Source organism: Trachypithecus francoisi, unplaced genomic scaffold (assembly GCF_009764315.1).
Source record: "Trachypithecus francoisi isolate TF-2019V2 unplaced genomic scaffold, Tfra_2.0 Lachesis_group16, whole genome shotgun sequence".
NCBI lineage: Eukaryota > Metazoa > Chordata > Mammalia > Primates > Cercopithecidae > Trachypithecus > Trachypithecus francoisi.
Window position 1 is genome coordinate 19,930,678 of NW_022681461.1, and position 19,582 is coordinate 19,950,259.

Below are 19,582 nucleotides of genomic sequence, written 5' to 3' on the forward strand. Positions count from 1 at the left end.
GTTCTTCATTAAATAAAGTACCATTTTGCTTGGCACAGATAAGGATGTTTTTTTACAGTGTTACAGTTTTCGTGCACACTGGTAACTTTCTTAAAACCATCATGATGTTTTACCCAGAATATCTTGACTTTGAATATTAGGTAATAGGAAATTAGTAATTATTCAATAAGTATTAATTGAATTGACTTGGATGATCATTGTGATTCAAGAGAATATTTTCCCCAAGTTTGTAAGTAGTGCTATATTTATGTTGACTTTTTAGTTTTACTTTATATGTTATTAATATGAGTATTGTTAACCTTGCAGAATGGTCGATGTAGGGGGCCAAAGGTCAGAGAGAAGAAAATGGATACACTGCTTTGAAAATGTCACCTCTATCATGTTTCTAGTAGCGCTTAGTGAATATGATCAAGTTCTCGTGGAGTCAGACAATGAGGTAAGTGTTCTTTAGACAGGCAATGGATTATCATTTTATTATCTGATACAAGAAAATGATAGGAAGTAGGGTATGGGGAATGGGGTGAACTGACTTCTTTGCTTTCTTGAAATTTGATTTTAGGACTTTTAAAATAACCAAAAATAATCCTGTTACCACATAGTACACTCAAAGTAGCAATCTCTTCTGTCAGATGTATGAGCAGGTCTGTGTGTTCAAATCTAATTAGAGTCTATTTGATACTTTTTAACACTATGCAGAGGTTCTAAAAATGAAAATAACATGGAAATCCTAGGCTAATCATCGGATCATTTTACAGTCTTCCTCCTACAGGATAGAACTGGGAGTGTTGGAGTGAGTCATCATGTTTTGTTTTGTTTTCATTTTGTTTAAATCATTGTTTGTGTGATGGGTGTGTCCCAAAGAGTACTCAAAATCTCTCTTGGCAAATATGAATGACTTTGCAGCTGGGCTCTAAATCAGTTCATTATGAGCCATGGAATGTCTTGGTGAGGCGGCCTTTCTGCTCTTACAGAATTCTCTAGGCTGCTGCATAATTTTGTCTCTTATTACGCAGTGAGCAGTTGAAGAAGTGTCCTTAATATGCCTGTCTGGAGAACGAATTCAGTATTGCTATCTCCTCCCATTTACAGGGAAACTTAATAGGTGTAAATGTGGATTTTGAGGATGGTAAAGACCTGACGATGAATCAGTTGATTATGGAAGATAATTAAGGGATGTAGAAATCCGTGCTTCTGAGCTGTAGTTGTGTGCATGTGTGTGTGTGTGTGTGGTGTGTGTGTGTGTGTGTTGGGGGAACAGAGAAGACACCATTGATACCCTGTTAGAGGCAGAGTTTGCAGTGTGATAGGTTAATAATAAATATTAAATATCCTAATAATAGGGTAGAAAAAAAGAAGGAAGTGAGAGATCCCCATTTGCTGACTAAAATAGGATCTAGCATATTATGCTTTTAATACAGTACGTTTTTTAGGTACACAAGAATTCCTGACTTGTTCTTTTAAATATTATTTCTGCCGGTATTAATATCTCCATTAAAATACATATCCAAGCTTCTATAGTATTTCTTTTATGTATAGGATTGATAAAGTTTCCATGAACCAATGTCTCATATAGAACCGAGAGTTACCTGTTGATGCATTTTGGAATCATTCCTGAGTTGCGAGTATATCGGCTTTGGAGTCAGCCTAATAACTTCTGTTTAAGAATGAGGCTTCTTTATCAATCAGTTGCCCCCAATAACTATAAAGCAAAGTGCCTAAAAGCATGCTACAATATACGACAGTAAGTTACCACGATATAAGGCAGTTACTGTCAGAATTTTAGCTATGATATCTCTATATGTATATCTTTATGTCTGTGCTTGTTTGTTGTTACATAATTCCTGGATGTAGTATTTTAAACATACTGCATATTTTGGGAGCAGATCTATGCTAACACTTCTGATTTTTTTGAATGTTGTATCAAGACAAAAAAATATTCTGAGGGCTTCCCTACTATATGCTGGGTACCAGAGTATCTAAAAAGACGCAGAAATGGGGAAAAAAATCAACTCTCCACTAAAAGACCTTATAAACGAGATGTGCTTTTGGTCAAAATAAGCCATATGGGAAAAGGTAAGCCTTTGCTATGTAGGTTGTCATTTCTCTTCTTTAATTTGCCATCCAATAAAATAAAATTTGCATTTATCAGTTACACAAGAGATACAAGAAGCAAATGTGAATTTATTTCTGATGTTTACATTATAGCTAGAGGAGGATAAGTGTTTATCAACACACATTTTACACAAGATAAATGTATTATATATATGAAGAAATAATATGTCATGATTTAATACTTAGCAATTTACCACTTTAAAATTATCAAAATGGAAAAGAAAGTAGATTCCTTTGGCAACTCATAAACTAATTCAGTTCAACCGAATTGAATCTGGTTCTTCAGTTATCTGAACATTGCAGATCATTTATTCCATTTTTCATCAGACATAGCTAATAGTGACTAGATTTTTATATAAAAGTATATTATGTTAATTAGAATAAAATGGCATCGTTTTTATTATCATGTGTCATAATTACAGTTCCCACAGTAACTTGACATTCAATGTACAGGTACTAAGAACATCTAAAAATATTGTCCCAGTTCCTTTGATTCCTATGGTGATGCCTTATGCTCCTTTTAAATAGTTACAAATTAAAATAATAAAGCTATCATTTTTTCATTTGGACTCCCTTATCACTTGTGAATCTTTTGAAAGTCTAGGTAATTCTATAAGATGAAAGTCAACTTATATGTTGTTCCTTTCTGAGACCTCTAGTCAAGCCTGATGATAGTATGGGATCATGAGAAAAGTACTATTCATTAATTGCTTCATCCATGTTAGCCACAGCTGTCACCGTCTATAATTAGGAAGTACTGTCAAAAATATTTTTTAATGTTGGCATGTAGTCCCATTATCCCTTTTTTTCCCCCGGTTGTACTAATGTATGATAATGTCATTGCCTCTCAGCTTCCTTAATCATTAAGAAAATTCAGAACTACGGAATTCTAGTTTCCCCAGATTTTTTGGTTTTGGTGAGACAAAACTGAAATAAGCTCCAGAAACATTTTGTTCTTGGTTTAGAAGTCTGATGTTCATAACTTTAATCCAAAACAGACCTTGTTGTGCCTCCCTCCCTTGGTATATATTTGTAAGAAAAACCTAGGGATGGATTCTGACGGCTTTTCTTTCTATCCCAGGAAACTGGAAAATGCATTGCAGACCACAGACAAAAGCAGCTAAGGGAAGCATTTTAGATTATTGCTTTTGCTTTTTAATATTTCTAAAACCTTATATATTAATCTTCATAATTTTATGTAGGTCTTTTTTCTGCCTAGATTCTCAGCCTTTCTATTGTTTGGGGAATGAATGTCTTTTTTCCTTCAAAAAAGAAATTACATTATCAAATAGTGGCTAGAATACCCAGGGTAGTAGAACTTTGTTGATCTGTGTATTCCCTTTGCTGTCTTATTTTTCCTGTGATAACACACCAGCATGGAGTCCACTATTCTGCTGTAATCCTTTCATGGGTACATGATTTCAGTGCTCCTGAAAGCCCAAAGCACACAATAAGACATGCTTGTAACGTATTTTAGTTTATCAGTGTGTATCCGAACGCTGCCTTTTAGTCTTTGTTTTTCTGATTTTCTGTTTCATGAATAGCTGAGCACTACTGCAAAGATGTTTTCTCAGATATTGTCTCAATGACTGTCTTCCAGGCTAAGCTCTTTATAGAATCTCAGACTGAGATCTTTTTCTCCTCCATGTCCTTTTTGAATGTGAGCTTTGAATTTATTAATCATCTTGAAATGGTCATGAGGAATTGTGTTATCATTTTATTAAAACTCAAGATAGTTCTCCCTACCCTAGGCCCTCCTTTGATCAAGATGGATTCCCTGACCTTGGTTCCCATAAACATTTACTCATCCTTCAAACCTGATTTTTGAAGTTGCTCAATTGATAAAGTAAAAGGAGAGCGTAGACGTTTATCATACCTTAGCACTTTATATCCAAAACTTGCTGAAGCTATTACTCATCGGAATCTACCAGCTGACCTCCCCATGGAGGGGACAAATCAGGTTTGCTGATGTGCATCATAATGATGAGGTTACAGGAATGGAGAGATGGCGTGTGGCCAAGGTCACTCAAGGCCAGGTCCCCTGCCCTTCCAGACCAGCTTTCTTTTCCCTCCCTCACAGTGTCTTCTAGATGTTAGAGACAAACTTAAAGAAAAAGCAAGAGGAGCTATAAGGCAGCAAAGAGGGTGGAAGTAGAATGAAAATCCTGCCCTTTCATGAAGGAGTTGAAATAACTCTTCTCTGCCTCTAAGTTCTTCTTACACAAATTGGTAGTAATAGACAAGCCAGTAACTTAAAGTTCCTGTATTGCTCATTTGATTTTGAACTGTCTTAAAACAGTTAGTCTAAAATGTGCATTTCCTTTGGATTTGTCTCTTCTAGTAGGTTTTAAAATGAAGCCATTTTGAAGTTACTCAGATGCAATCAAAATTTGAACATTTTCTTTAAAAAGTGTGAAACACTCAAGCCTGTAATCCCAGCACTTTGGGAGGCCGAGACAGGCGGATCACGAGGTCAGAAGAACGAGACCATCCTGGCTAACATGGTGAAACCCCGTCTCTACTAAAAAAAAAATTCAAAAAACTAGCCGGGCGTAGTGGCGGGCGCCTGTAGTCCCAGCTACTCGGGAGGCTGAGCCAGGAGAATGGCGTGAACCTGGGAGGCGGAGCTTGCAGTGAGCCGAGATCGCGCCACTGCCCTCCAGCCTGGGCGACAGAGCAAGACTCCTCAAAAAAAAAAAAAAAAAAGTGTGAAACATGTACTTTGTTCTGCTCTAAAAATTGTTGAGTGAGCTTTTGGGAATTTTCTTCAGATGACATTCAGCTTTTGGGGGGAAAACCTGACTAAAAATTGAGGAGAAAAAACCTCAAACCCCAAAGGAAAGAACTAAAGAACATTTATAAGTAGTTAAAAGTAAAAGCTTAGGTTAAGATATCTGGTCTCTAATCGTTAATTGAATTGAATCAAGCCCGCCTTTATCGAATCTTAATCAAATTAGGCCTTTGGTACACTTGGCTCGGATTCATGACCTGATTCATAAGGCTATTCCTGAAAGACACCCAGCTTTTATATTTAACCTCTTTCCTGTTTCCTCATTACTTTGTTCATTTTCAGTCACTTGTCCCTTTTTTAAACTCCTCCTCTCACCTTTCATTCTTTGGCTTTTTTCTTTCCTCATTATTGTACTCCTTCTTCAACTCTTTGTTCTCCTTGCTTCCCTTATGCTAGAAGGAAGTTTTCTGACTACCCAATTATGAGTTTGAATCAGAGACCTGGACTTAGTGCTGCTCAGGGTATAGGGAAACAGACACACATGAACGCTTTTTGTATGCATAAAATTTGGAAAGGTTTTAAAGAATTTACATTGAATTTATACAGTATAATCTATGCAGTAGCTTTTTTTTAAAGATGAATTATGTTATGTGAAAAAGGCCGATTGTGGAATAGTATATTTAATATAATGCAAGATTTGTAATTACAACTAATTATTAATATAAAATTATTATATGGATGATTATTCACCCCTTTGCAAAAAGGAAAGGAATTTGGAAGATTTACTACCAAGGCTAAAGTGTAAACAGTGATTGTCATTGTCACTAGGTAATAGCATTAGCAATAATAATTTAAATGATACTTTTTTTTAAAAGGTAAAATAAAATAAGACTTCAATTTGAGAATTGTAGCTCTACCATTTACCAACTTTGTCCATTTTTCATTTGGGTTATCTTTTTCTTACTAATTTATAGGAGTTTCTTATTTTCTTTGGATGTGAGCCTTTTGTGTATGTATTACAAATATCTTCCACTTTGTAGCTTGCCATTTATTCTCCTCATGGTATCTTTTGATGAACTGAAGTTATAAGTTTTAAGGTAATTAAATTTGTGAAAATTTATTTTTATGGTTATATGTTATTTTATGTGTAGCCATATATTCCATGCCCAGTGGGATAAAATAAATCACATGAAAAATCTGGATGAAAGGACAGTAAGGATTGGATGGTGAGATTAAGAATTAAAATATGAATCACACAATTGTGTACCTTTCCTAAAGGTAGGCCACAGATTTAGTCAAGCATCTCTTAGCAACCAATGAAAGGAGATAATCAAGGCCTGTTACAAGAGTCACTGTGTCGTTAACATAAAAAGCAAATAGTTACTCAAATTAGCTTCTTCAGGTACTGAGATGCAGGTGACTTCTCCTGCAGCTTGAGAAGGAGATGCCATGGAAGGAAGTAAATCAGATTCAGGATAATATCCCTTGAGGGAACCAAATGTTAGAATTCATAAGGGCTGTTTCTTTAGCTTCCCTCAATAACAGTGCCATAACATGAAAGTGTGTGATGGGCTAATACCGTGTGGTCTAAATACACAGCTTGATACAAGAATGAAACTTAGAATAGCACAGAAAATGGGTTTTGTTTACTTCTATTTCCATAAACTGAGTGAGAGAAAAGAGTATATAATTATAGAGAACTTAAAATTTTGACCTACCTGCTTCCAGTCTTCATTTTTCACAGAAGTAAAATGATACAGATAAAATTAAAGACCATGTGTAGCCCTCCCTCATTCATTGTTCCCCTTCCCCAGAAGCCACTGGCCTCATGTTGGCATTTATCATTCCTAGGCATAGTTTTTCACTCTTTTACTACATGTGTATGTGTCACTGAGCGATACTGGATTCTAAATATTATGCATGATTATACATTTTATTAAAATGGTTTCATTTTGCAGTTTGGTATTTTTTCACTTAGAATTGTTGTTGAGTTTTTTTCATGTTGCTACACGTGACTCTGTTTCATCTATTTAAACTACTATATCACCCTATTATGTGAATATTCCCTGCTGTGTTTCACATGCTCCTCAGGCAGTTTGGTTGTTTGTAATGCACATTACCTTTTCCTAGTCTTGTTTGGTTTCCCTCTCACTCCAACCCGTAATGGAGTTGTGTTTTTGTTTTTTATATATACACAATTGAAAATGTCTTCTGGAAATACTGTTACACATATGGAAATTATCTGTCACTACATGGTTTGTCTTTTTCATTTTGTTTATTTTTCAGAAGGGTTTGGGGTTTGTTTTGTCTTGTTTTGTTTCTTGAGATGGAGTTTTACTCTTGTCTCCCAGGCTGGAATGCAATGGTATGATCTTGTCTCACTGCAACCTCCGCCTCCCGGATTCCAGCGACTCTCCTGTCTCAGCCTCTGGAGTAGCTGGGATTACAGGCATGCACCACCATTCCTGGCTAATTTTTGTGTGTTCAGTAGAGGCAGGGTTTCACCATGTTGGCCAGGCTGGTCTTGAACACCTGACCTCAGGTCATCCATCCGCCTCCGCCTACCAAAGTGCTGGGATAACAGGCATGAGCCACCACGCATGGCCAGCAGAAGGGTTTTAATTTAATGTGATCAACTCACTCATTTCTTTATTGGTTATATTTTTGTATTTTCTTCAAGAATTCTTTTTCTTCCCTAAGAATATGAAGATATAATCTCTCATTTTCTAGTAAAATTTATAAGGTTGTGCTTTTCATAGGCTTCCTGCATACATATAATTGATTTTATGCATGGTAGGAAGTAAGGATTTAATACTTCCTTGCTATTCTTCTATCAGTTGTGCCAATACCATTTATTGAATGGGAAGTTCATCCATCTTTTCTCCACTTTTTTTACCTTTTTAATTGTGAAATACATACACATAAAGAAGAGTACACACAAAATATACAGCAGTGGTTTATCACAAAAGCAAACATCTGTTTAACACCCCTATCAAGAAATAGAACTTTGCCAAGACCATTGATGCTTGCAGGTGCCCTCTCCTACCAGGTAGCCACTATTCACTCAGGTAATTATTTTCCTTTTCTTGTTAGTTTTCCCCCTCCCCCTTCTTTTCAGTTTTAACACTTAAGTATGCTTCCGTAAATACCATAGTTTAGTTTTAACTTTGTGTTTAACTTTTATACAAAGAGAATCAAGTAGTGTATTTTTTTAACCTTGTATAGACAGTATATTATTTTAAACTTTTATGTAAAGGATAGCAAAGAGTATATTTTCTTTTGTGTTTGGATTCTTTTGCTCAATATTATGTCTGTAAGGTATACACATTCTATGTAATTCACTCATTTATACTGTCATCTAGTATTCTAGTGCATGAAAATTCCACAATTTATTTACCCATTTTACTGTTGATGGACTTCCTGGGTGTTTTTCCAATTTGGGGCTATTACAAATAATGCTGATGTGAATACTCAGTTATGTGTCTCTTGTTGCACATAGGTGTGCATTTCTGGTGGATATGTACCTAGTAGTAGTATTACAAGCACATAGAGTAAGCATACCTTCAGATTTAATAGGTAAAACCAAAGCATTTTCCACAGTAAATGAACAAATTTACCCTCTCAGCAATGTCTGAAAGTTCCTGTCATTTCACATCTTTGTCAACCCTTGGCATTATCAGTCTGTTCCATTTTAGCCTTCTGGTGACTAGGTAGCTGAGCTGTAGTCCGTACCTGTGCCTGTTTACTCAGGCATATCTTCCTGGTGGATAGCTGTAGTGCAATGCAAAGATGCTTCACTAGAGTCCCATCCCTTCAGCCTCTCAGCTGCTGCTTCCAGAATCAGCAAATACCTCCATAGGAAAATTGACCCCAAATGCTGGGCTCACTTCTCTAGACCTATTCTTTCCCAAACTTTGGCCTGGTAATTCTTCACTATCTTTTAGTTCTCTGGGGCCTTTAAGCAGATGTATTTTTTAATTTGTTAACTCTTTTTTTTTTTGAGACGGAGTCTTGCTCTGTCCCCCTGGCTGGAGTGCAGTGGTGTGATCTCGGCTCGCTGCAACCTCCACCTCCCAGGTTCACGCTATTCTCCTGCCTCAGCCTCCGGTGTAGCTGGGACTACAGGTGCCCACCACCACGTTCGCCTAATTTTTTTGTATTCTTAGTAGAGACAGGGTTTCACCGTGTTAGCCAGGATGGTCTCGATCTCCTGACCTCATGATCCGCCTGTCTCGGCCTCCCAAAGTGCTGGGATTACAGGCGTGAGCCACTGCGCCCGGCTTGTTAACTCTTCTAATTGTGCTCCTTCGCATTGATATTAATGATACATGTGACATGTATCAAGTTTTATTATATGCACGAGTCTTTTTCTGGGCTGTTTGGTTGATCTGCTTCTGCCATACCAATATAAAAGTTATCAAATCACTAGTTATAATAATCTTAATATCTAGTAGATGAAATCTGTCCATCTTGTTCTTTGGAGTTTTCTTGGTTGTCTGTCCTTTACTCTTCTATTTGAATTTTAAGATCAGCCCATCAAATAAGTACTTCACAAGTGCTTCAGATTGTGATTTCACATTTTGGGGTGCAGTTCTGTATTATGTCTTTTATAACAAACTAATTGAATTATTTAAATTTTAATTTCTTGTCTGCATAATCAGTTAACTGGCAGGAACTGTCAGATACTGACAGTTTTTATTGTTTTTAATGTTTTTATTGGCATATACATGTATAGAAAAGTATATAGATTGTAAGTATTCAGCTTGATGAATTGTCACAAAGTGAACACATCCATGTAGTTACCATCCACCACAAGAAGTAGATATTATCAGCAGCTCCCTGCGATGGTTCACAGGGAATATATATGTTCAACTGTGGTAGATACTGCCTGTGTTAGCTTCCTCGAACTCTTGAAACAAAGCAACGCAAACTCAGTGGGTTACAACAGAAACTTATTCTCCCCAGTTCTGCAGGTTAGAAGTCTGAAATCAAGGTGTTGGTGGGGCTAAAATTCCTCCAAAGTCTCTAGAGGAGAATCTCTTCTTTTTCTCTTCCAGCTTCTGGTGACTGTTGGCATTCCTTGTGGCTGCACAACTCCTATCTCTGACTCTGTCTTCACATGGCCTTCTCCTCTGTATTCACCTTCTCCTCTTCCGTGTCTTCTAAGGACTTGTCCTACAAATATGGGTGGGATTTAAGGCTCACCCACATAATCTAAGATGATTTCATCTCAAGATCCTTACAGCAAAGACCCTCTTGACAAATAAGATTGCATTCACAAGTTCTGGGGTTAGGGCATAGACATACTTTTCTGAGAGTCACTATTCAGCCCAACGACACTGCCAAACAGTTTAAACATTGGAAGAGTTGGCACTCCCACCAACAGTGTGTATGTGTTCTATTTGATCCATACCTTAGACAGCGTAGATCAGCTTTTAAATTTCAGACATTCAGTTGGGTGCATAATAGCATATCATTGTGGTGTGAATTTGTCTTTCCCTAATTAAAATCAGATTGAGTGCTTTGCCATGGGAAATATTTTTGAAGTGCTTATTCTGTGTCAGTATTCTGTTGATCTGTCCTTTTTATTATTAATATAGAGGAATTCTTTATAAATCAGTGATGCACATCCGTTGTTAAGTTCACTGTTTTCAAGTAACTTCTGCTCCTTCATGACTTGCCTTTTCACTACATTGAATTTATCAGTCTTTTAAAGTTTGTCTTTTATCCTGTCCTTCTTAAGGAATCTTTCCCCCCAATTGTAGTGTATAACATTTACATTTTATAAGTAGATATTTTAGCATACCGATTTTTTGTTTTTCAGTTATATTATCTGCATAGTTTCACATTTTATAAATTTTGTCAATTCTGAATACACTGAAAAAATACTATTAATAACAACATTGTAATATCATAAATGTTTGTACCTAACCACTGACATAAAATTTTTTTGTCAACACTGAGATCATTTGGGTAGGAATTACCCATTTGTGTAATTTGGGAACTCTGGGGAAAATTGAAATATATTAAACTTTTATTTTAAGATACACATTTATCTTAAATAGAATAAAATAAAAATATATGTAAAATATAAATTATATACACTGTGTGATACAATGTCAAATTACCTTCCCAATCTTGTGTCATGAAAGTATTTTGTACAGCTTGGTTGGCTCATAGAAGTATACCAAAATGGATCTCTGGCAGGGGAGAAAAGGAAGAACCATCCACTCCCTTTTTTGTAGAAAAAAAAATAAAGCCCTCTGAAAAACAAAATATGCATTTGTTTTCCCCTCAATGACTTATTTTTAAATCTCCCACTGTAATTGTAAACTTATGTATTTCTTCTTTTAATTCCATACTTCTACTCTATTTTTGAGGCTTCTTTATTATGTGTGTTATTAGTTTGAAATTTTTATATGTTTCTGATAATTTATTCCTTTTGTCATCAAGAATTTTTTTTAAGAGACAGAGTCTTGCTATGTTGCCCACGTTGTCCTTAAACTCCTGGGCTCCAACGATCCTCTCACCTCAGCTTCCAAGTAGCTGGGAGCTGGGATTACAGCCATGAGCCACCATATCTGGCTCAAAAATAATGCTTTTTTAAATTCAGAAGTTCTCTGTGCCAAAATAATGCAGTTATACAGGAAGCAAACTAGAAGTGCTAGTATCCTGCCTCTCAGCCCTAGGTTAGAAGACAGAACAAGATCTATGTTTTCCTAAGTAGTGAGAACTGAGCAGTGGGAAGATAGGCAGTGGCAGCAGCAAGGTCAGAGCAGCAGTGGGAGACCACACAGGCAGGCGGTGACTTGAAGAGATGGGGACCAACGTGAGAAAGAAAGACGATGTGAAAGAAACAGAGTCTGTAGAGACAGAAGAGCCAGCTATAAAGGAAGTACAAAATATTAAACTGAGTTTTAAAAACGTAACAGCTTATGGAGGTTTATTCATATACAAAAACTATACCATTTTAAAATGTACAATTCAGTGACTTTCCTATGTTCACAGAACTGTACAGTCATTACCGCTATTTAATTTTGTATACACACACTTTATGTTTTAGAGGAATTTTAGGTTCACAGCAAAATTGAACAGAAAGTACAGAGATTTTCCCCTATATCCTCTACCCCACATGCAGGAATAGCCTTCCCCACTATCAGCATCTGGAACCAGAGTGACAAATTGTTACAATCAATGAAACTACATATATACATCATTATCACCCAGTTTACATTAGGATTTACCCTTTAGGTTGTATGATTGATGGGTTTTGACAAATGTAAAATGTTATATATTTACCATTATAGTGTGGTACAAAATTGTTTCACTGCCCTAAAAATGCTCTGTGCTCTATTTATTCCTCCCTTCTGCTGTTTGGCAACCACTGATCTTTCTACTGTCTTCATAGTTTTCCCTTTTCTAGAATGCCAGTAGCTGGAATCATACAGTTTGTAGCCTTTTCAGATTGGCTTCTTCCATCTGGCTTCTCCTGATATGCTTTTGAAGTTCCTCCATGTCTTTTCATGGCTTCATCATTACTTTTTAGTACTGAATAATAGTTCATTGTCTAGATGTAACACAGTGTATCCATTCACCTGCTGAAGGACATCTTGGTTGCTTCCAAGTTTTGGCAGTTTTATGAATGAAGCTATAAACATTTATGTGCATGTTTTTGTGTGTACATGTTTTCAGCTCCTTTGGTTAAATACCAAGGAGCACGATTGCTGGATTATATGGTAAGAGTATGTTTAGTTTTTTTAAGGGAAACTGCCAAACTGTCTTCCAAAGTGGCTGTACCAGTTTTCATTCCCACCAGTGATGAATGAGAGTTCTCTTGCTCAACATGCCCACCAGCATCTGATGTGGTCGGTGTTTGGGATTTTAGCCATTCTAATAGGTGTGTAGTAGTATTTCATTGTGGTTTTTATTTGCATTTCCCTAATGACATATGATACAGAACATCTTTTTGTGTTTATTTGCCTTCTGTATATCTACTTTAGTGAGGTGAACAGATGTACATATCTTCAAAAATTTTATCTTAGAAAATTTTAGAGCATTTTTAATTGAGTTGTTCATTTTTTATTTGTTACATTTTAAAAGTTCTTCATATATTTTGAATAATAATCTGGCTACAATCACTTAATATTTCCAGGAGTTTTTAAGTTAGTTTTTTTCAGATGAGAACAGAGACAGTTTTCTTCCTTCTCAATCTGTGTACCTTTTATTTCCTTTTCTTATTTTATTACATTTGCTAGGACTTCCAGTTCAGTGCTGAAAAGGAGTGTTGAGAGGAGACATCCTCACCTTGTTCCTGATCTTAGAGAGAAAGCTTCTAGTTTCTCACCATTAAATATATTAGCTGTAGATTTTTTAATAGATGTTCTTTATGAAGTTGAGGAAGTTCCCTTCTATTCCTAATTTCCTGCAAGTTTTTATCATGAATGGGTATTGGATTTTGTCAAACATTTCTTCTGCATCTGTTGATATGACCCTATGATTTTTTTCATAGCCTATTGGCCTGTGGATTACATTAATTGATTTCCAATTGTTGTACCTAGGTATCCCATTGCATACCTGGGATAAATCCCACTTGGCTATGGTGTATAATTATTTTTATACATTGTTATATGTGGTTTGCTAATATTTTATTGGGAATTTTATATCTGTATTTATCAGCGATATTGGTCTGTAGCTTTCTCAGAATGACTTTGTCTGGTTTTGGTATTAATGCTGGCCTCATAGAATGAGTTAGGAGGTATTCCCTCTGCTTCTATCTTCTGAAAAGAATTGTAGACAATTGCTAAGATTTCTTTATTTTGATAGAAGTCACAGTAGCCTCCATGTCTATAGCCAACTGATTTTTGACAACGTTCCAAGAACATACATTGGGGAAAGGACACTCTTTTCAATAAATGGTGTTGTGAAAGCTAGATATCCACATCCAAAAAATGAAACTACACCCCCACGTCCCACCCTTTACAAAAATCAACGCAACATGGATCAAAGACCTAAATATAAGACACAAAACTACTAAAGGAAAACATAGGGGAAAACATCAGGACATAGGTCTGGGAAAATATTTTTTGAATAAGACTTCAAAAGCAAAAATAAATGAGATTATATCAAGCTAAAGAGTTTCTCTGCAGCAATGGAAACAACAGAGTAGAATGAACCTACTGGATAGGAGAAAATATCTGTATTCATCCAACAGGGGGTTAATATACATGTAGAATATACAAGGAATTCAAACATCTCAACAGCAAAAAAAAAAAAAAAAAAAAAAATCCAATTAATGCACGAGCAAATGATCTGAAGAGACATTTCTCAAAGGAAGACACACAGTCAACAAATACATGAAAAAATACTCAACATTACTAATCATCAGGCAAATGCAAATTAAAACCACAGTAAAGTATCATCTCACCCCAGTTAGGAAGGCCATTATCAAATAGATAAAAAATAGCAAATGCTGGTGAGAATGCAGGAAAAAAAGGAACTCTTGTACACTGTTGGTGAGAACGTAAACTAATATAGCTGCTGTGGAGAACAGTACGAAGGTTCCTCAAAAAACTACAAATAGGACCACCATATAGTCCAGCAATCTCACTATGGGGCCTTTATCCATAGGAAAGAGAAGTTATTATATCCAAGAGATCTGCACCCCCATGTTGATTGCAGCACTATTCACAGTAGCCAGTGTAACAACTTAGGTGCCTATCAACAGTTGAATAAAGAAAACATAGTGTATATATACACAGTGGAGTACTGTCCAGCCATAAAAAAAAAAAAAAAAAAAAAATGAAATCCTATCATTTGCAGCAACATGGATAGAATTGGAGGATATTACATTAAGTGGAATAAGCCAGGAACAGAAAGCTAAACACTGCATATGCTTACATGTGAAAAAAATATTGTAGATCTCATAGAAGTAAAAAGTGGAACAAAGGGTACTAAAGGCTGAGAAGGGTATGGGGAGGGAGAGATAGGGAGAGATTTGTTAAACGATACAAAATTACAGGTAGATAGGTAGAATAAGTTCTAATGTCCTATAGCACTATTTTTTTGTAGTTCACAATAAAATGTTATATATTTTGAAATACCTAGGAGGATATTGAATGTTCCCAACACAAAGAAGTGATATACGTTTGAGATGATGGATATGCTGATTACTCTCATCTGATCACTATGCATTATACATACTACTATATTACTGCGTACCCATAAATAGGTATGATTATTATGTGCCAATTAAAAAAATTGTTTTAAAGAAAAAAAGAGATCACCAGTGACTCCATCTGGGCCTGCTGTTTATTGTTCGGGAAGGTTATTAATTGTTGTTCCATTTCAGTTACTGAATATAGACCTATTCAGATTGTCTGCTTTATTTTATAGGTGTTTTGGCAAATTGTGTTTCAAAGAATTGGTCTGTTTTATCTAGGTTGTCAGATTTGGACCTAGAGTTTTTCTAGTGTTCCTTGATTATCCTTTTAATGTCCATGTGATCTATAGTGATCACTCTTTCATTTCTGATACTAGTGATTTGTGCCTTCTCTCTTTTTTTTTTTGTTTCTTAGTTAACTTGGCTAGAGTCGTATTTGTTTTATTGATCTTTTCAAAGAATCAGCTTCGGTTTCATTAATTTTCCTCTGTTGATTTCCTGTTTTCAGTTTCATAGATTTCTGCTCTAAATTGTATTACTTATTTTCTTGTGCATATTTGGATTTACTTTGCTCTTCTATTTCTAGTTTTCTGAGGTGGAAATTTAGATACTAATTTTAGACCTTTCTTCTTTTCTAATATTTGCATTTAATACTATAAATTTCTCTCTAAGCATGGATTTTGTTGTATTCTGCAAATTTTGATAAGTTGTATTTTAATTTTTCATTTAGTTCAAAACACTTCTTAAATTCTTTGACTACTCATGTGTTATGTAGAAGTGTATTGTTTAATTTCCATGTATTTGGGGATTTCCAGCTATCTTTTGGTTGTTTCTGGTTTTATTTCATTGTAGTATGAAAACAGATGTCGAATAATTTCCATTCTTTTAAATTTGTTAAGGTATCTTTTATGGCCCATAATGTGATCTGTCTTGGTGATTATTACGTGTGAGCTTGAGAAGACTGTGCATTCTGCTGTTGTTGGATAAAGTAATCAACAGCTGGCCATTATATCTAACTGATTGATGGCATCATTGAATTCAGCTATGTTCTTGATTTTCTGCCTGCTGGATCTGTTCATTTCTGATAGATGGATGTTGAAGTTTCTAACTGTAATGTAGTGGATTTATCTGTTTCTCCTTGATGTTCTATCAGTTTTTGCCTCATGTATTGTGATGCTCTTTTGTTAGGGACATACACATTAAGGATTGTTACAGTTTTCTGGAGAATTGATCCCATTATCATTATGTAAGGCCTAATAACTTTCCTTACTTTGAAACCTGCTCTATCTGAAATTAATATAGCTACTTGTCTTTTCATTAGTGTTAGCATCATGTATATTCCTTCATTCATTTGTTTTTTATTATATTTTTATATTTATATCTTTATGTTAAAGTGAGTTTATTATAGACAATGTATGTGGTTGTGGTTTTTTGATCCATTCTGGCCATCTTTTTTAATTGGTGTATGTAGACCATTGACATTTAAAGTGTTTAGTGATACGTTGCAATAATATCTATCATGTTCATTATTGTTTTCTAGTTTGCTCTTGTTCTTTATTCCTATTTTTGTCTTCCATTCTCTTTCTACCTCTTGTGGTTTTAACTGACCATTTTATAAAATTTCATTTTCTCTCCTTTCTGAGCATATTCATTATACTTTTATTTATTTTAGTTATTGTCCTTGAGTTTGCAATATACATTTACAACTAACCCAGGTCCACACTCAAAGAATACTATACTGCTTCATGGATAGCACAAGTACCTTGTAATAACAAAATACTTTTAATTCCTTCTTTCCATCCCTTGTATCATTGCTGTCATTCATTTCCCTTATATAGAGGAATACGTGTGTGTAAACATGTATAAAAGTATGTATATATAAAAACACACATAATTGAACATGTATTAGAGCTGTTATCTGTTAGATCAAATAAGAGTAAGAAAAATAAAAGTTTTTATTTACCTTCACTTATTGATGGATACTTGAGTTGATTATACTTTTTGTCTATTACAAATAATGTTGCTGTGAACATTCATGTACAGTTTTTTTCTGTGAACATACAATTCAAATTATTCAAATGATTTTCTCTTCTCTTGGATGTATTCCTAGGAATAGAATTCCTGGATCATTTGGTAATTCTATGATTAATATTTTCAGGACCTACCAAACTGTTCTTCATGTGGCTATACCATTTTACAATACTACCAGCAATGTGTTAGGGTTCCAGTTTCTCTTTATGCTAGCCAACACTTGTTATTGTTTTTCTTTTTTCTCTTAGTCATCCTAGTGGTTATAAGATGGTATCTCATTGTGATTTTTATTTCCTTAAAGACTAATGGGGTTTTCGGGTGTTTATTAGGCATTTGTGTATCTTCTTTGGAGAAATGTCTATTTAGATGCTCTGCCTATTTTTAATAGACTTGTGTATTTATTGTTGAGTTGTCAGAGTTCTTTATAAGGAGACTAGACTTTTTATCAGAAATACGATTTGCAAATATATGATATTCTATAGGGATTTCACTTCCTTTATAGTGTCCTTTGAAGCACAAAGGCTTTTGATTTTGGTGAAGTTAAGGTTATCTATTTTTTCTTTGGTTCTTGTGCTTTAGGTGTTATATCTAAAAAACTTGCCTAATCCAGGGTGACAAAGATTTACACCTGTGTTTTCTCCCAATAGTTTTGTAGTTTAGCTCTTACATTTTAGTATATTGTTCATTTTGAGTTGGTTTTTACAAGATGCTCTTTGATTTACAATGGGATTACAGTTTCTAATGAATATATATTGCATTTCCACTATCGTAATGTTGAAAAATCTTAAAGTGAACCATTGTAAGTCAGGACCGTCGTCATATGGTGTAAGAAAAGGCCCAACTTTATTCTTTTGCATGTGGTTTTCCAGTTGTCCCAGAACCATTTACTATAAGACTATTCTTTCCGCATTGGATTGTCTTGGCCCCCATGTTGAAAACCAGGTGATCACGAACATAAAGGTTTATTTCTGGACTCTCAGTTCTATTACACTGATGCACATGTCTGTTTTTAAGTCAATACCACACTGTCTTTTGTAGTAAGTTTTAAAATTAGAAAGTATGGGTCCTTCACCTATATTCTTCTTTAAGATTGTTTTGACTATTTGGGTCCTTTACATTTCCACATAAATTTTAAGATCAGCTTGTCAGTTTCTGCAAAAACAAAACAAAACAAACAAACAAAAAACAAGGCACTTGGGATTTGATAGGGATGATGTTGACTATGTAGATCAGTTTGGGGAGTACTGCCACCTGAACATGCGAGATGATGTATATTCTGTTGTTGTTCAGTAGTGTGTTCTATTGTTAAATGTTAGTTGTAGTTGGATTACGGTATTTTTCATCTTGTTTTGTGGATATTCTGCCTTTTTGTTCTATACATTATTGAAAGTGAATCTTGAAGTCTCAAACTATTGTTGAATTGTCTGTTTCTTTCAGTTTTGTCAATTTTTGCTTCCTGTATTTTGGGGCTCTGTTGTTCAGTGCACACATTGTTATTGCACTGTTATTGCACATAAGCATACAATTGTTATGCCTACTTGATTGACTTAACCTTTATTATATGTACGTATTTGTCTCTAGTAATAACCTTTACCCTGAAGTCTGTCTTGTCTGATATTAGTCTAGCTCTCTTTTGGTTACTGTTTGCATGGTATGTCTTCTTCTGTCCTTTTTCTTTCAACCCGTTTAATGTGTCTTTTAATCTAAATTGTGTCTCTTATAGCCAGCATGTAGTTTGGTCATTTTCTATTTCATTTTGCCAATCTCTGCCTATTGACTGATGCATTTAGTTCATTTACATTTAATATGTTACTTTTGGTTTTCACAGCTACTGTGGCTGAGAAGCTGTTGGTTTTCTAGGCTATTGCAGAGCTGGAAAAGGGAGATGGGAGGAACACAAGTAGCATAGAACAAGCTGTTGTCACCTAGATTCAGCTGTTTTTCTTGAATAAATGTTATGTTGTTGCAAGCCTGTGGTTAATTTCCAGATATCTGAAAAAGTTGATATTGACAATTTTTGCCACTTTTGTGGAAAGGTAGATTTTTAGAGGTCCTTCTTCCACGATTCCATAAGTGTGTCTCTAAATTAAATTTTTTTTAATTTTTCTTTTCTTTTATTTTTTTTGATACAGAGTCTTGCTCTGTCACCTAGGTTGGAGTGCAGTGGCACATTCTCGTCTCACTGCTGGTTCCACCTGCTGGGTTCAAGTGATTCTCATGCCTCAGCCCCCCAAGTATCTAAACTGAATTTTAAAGGTAAATCTCAGCATACCGTAATTACGGAAACACAGTTGATGAGTGAAAGTGCCTTTTTATTTGATAGAATGGCAAAGATAAAAAGAAGGATGAGGAGAAGTGAACATTCTTAGATACTGCTAATAGGAGGATAAATTGGTACAATCTGCCAATAGTATGACAATATATAAAATCTTTTGAGGTGTTTATACCCTTTGATCCAGTAATGCCACTGCTAGAAATGTTATTGCTAATTGTAGTTAGTAGGTTACATGTCCCAAAGACAACATTGCTCAAAATTGTTAATAATGAAA

At 35.2% G+C, this 19,582-nt stretch overlaps 1 protein-coding gene across 4 annotated transcripts in view; it reads left to right on the forward strand.

Moving 5' to 3' along the window:
* The window catches only part of GNAQ (G protein subunit alpha q), a 327,552-nt gene that overhangs the window by 247,115 nt on the left and 60,855 nt on the right, over positions 1–19,582 (forward strand). For all 4 annotated transcript variants that reach the window (XM_033237036.1, XM_033237037.1, XM_033237038.1 and 1 more), the window contains one exon: positions 307–436. In XM_033237036.1, the coding sequence (XP_033092927.1) occupies positions 307–436 (130 nt within the window). The remainder of the gene's footprint in view (positions 1–306; positions 437–19,582) is intronic.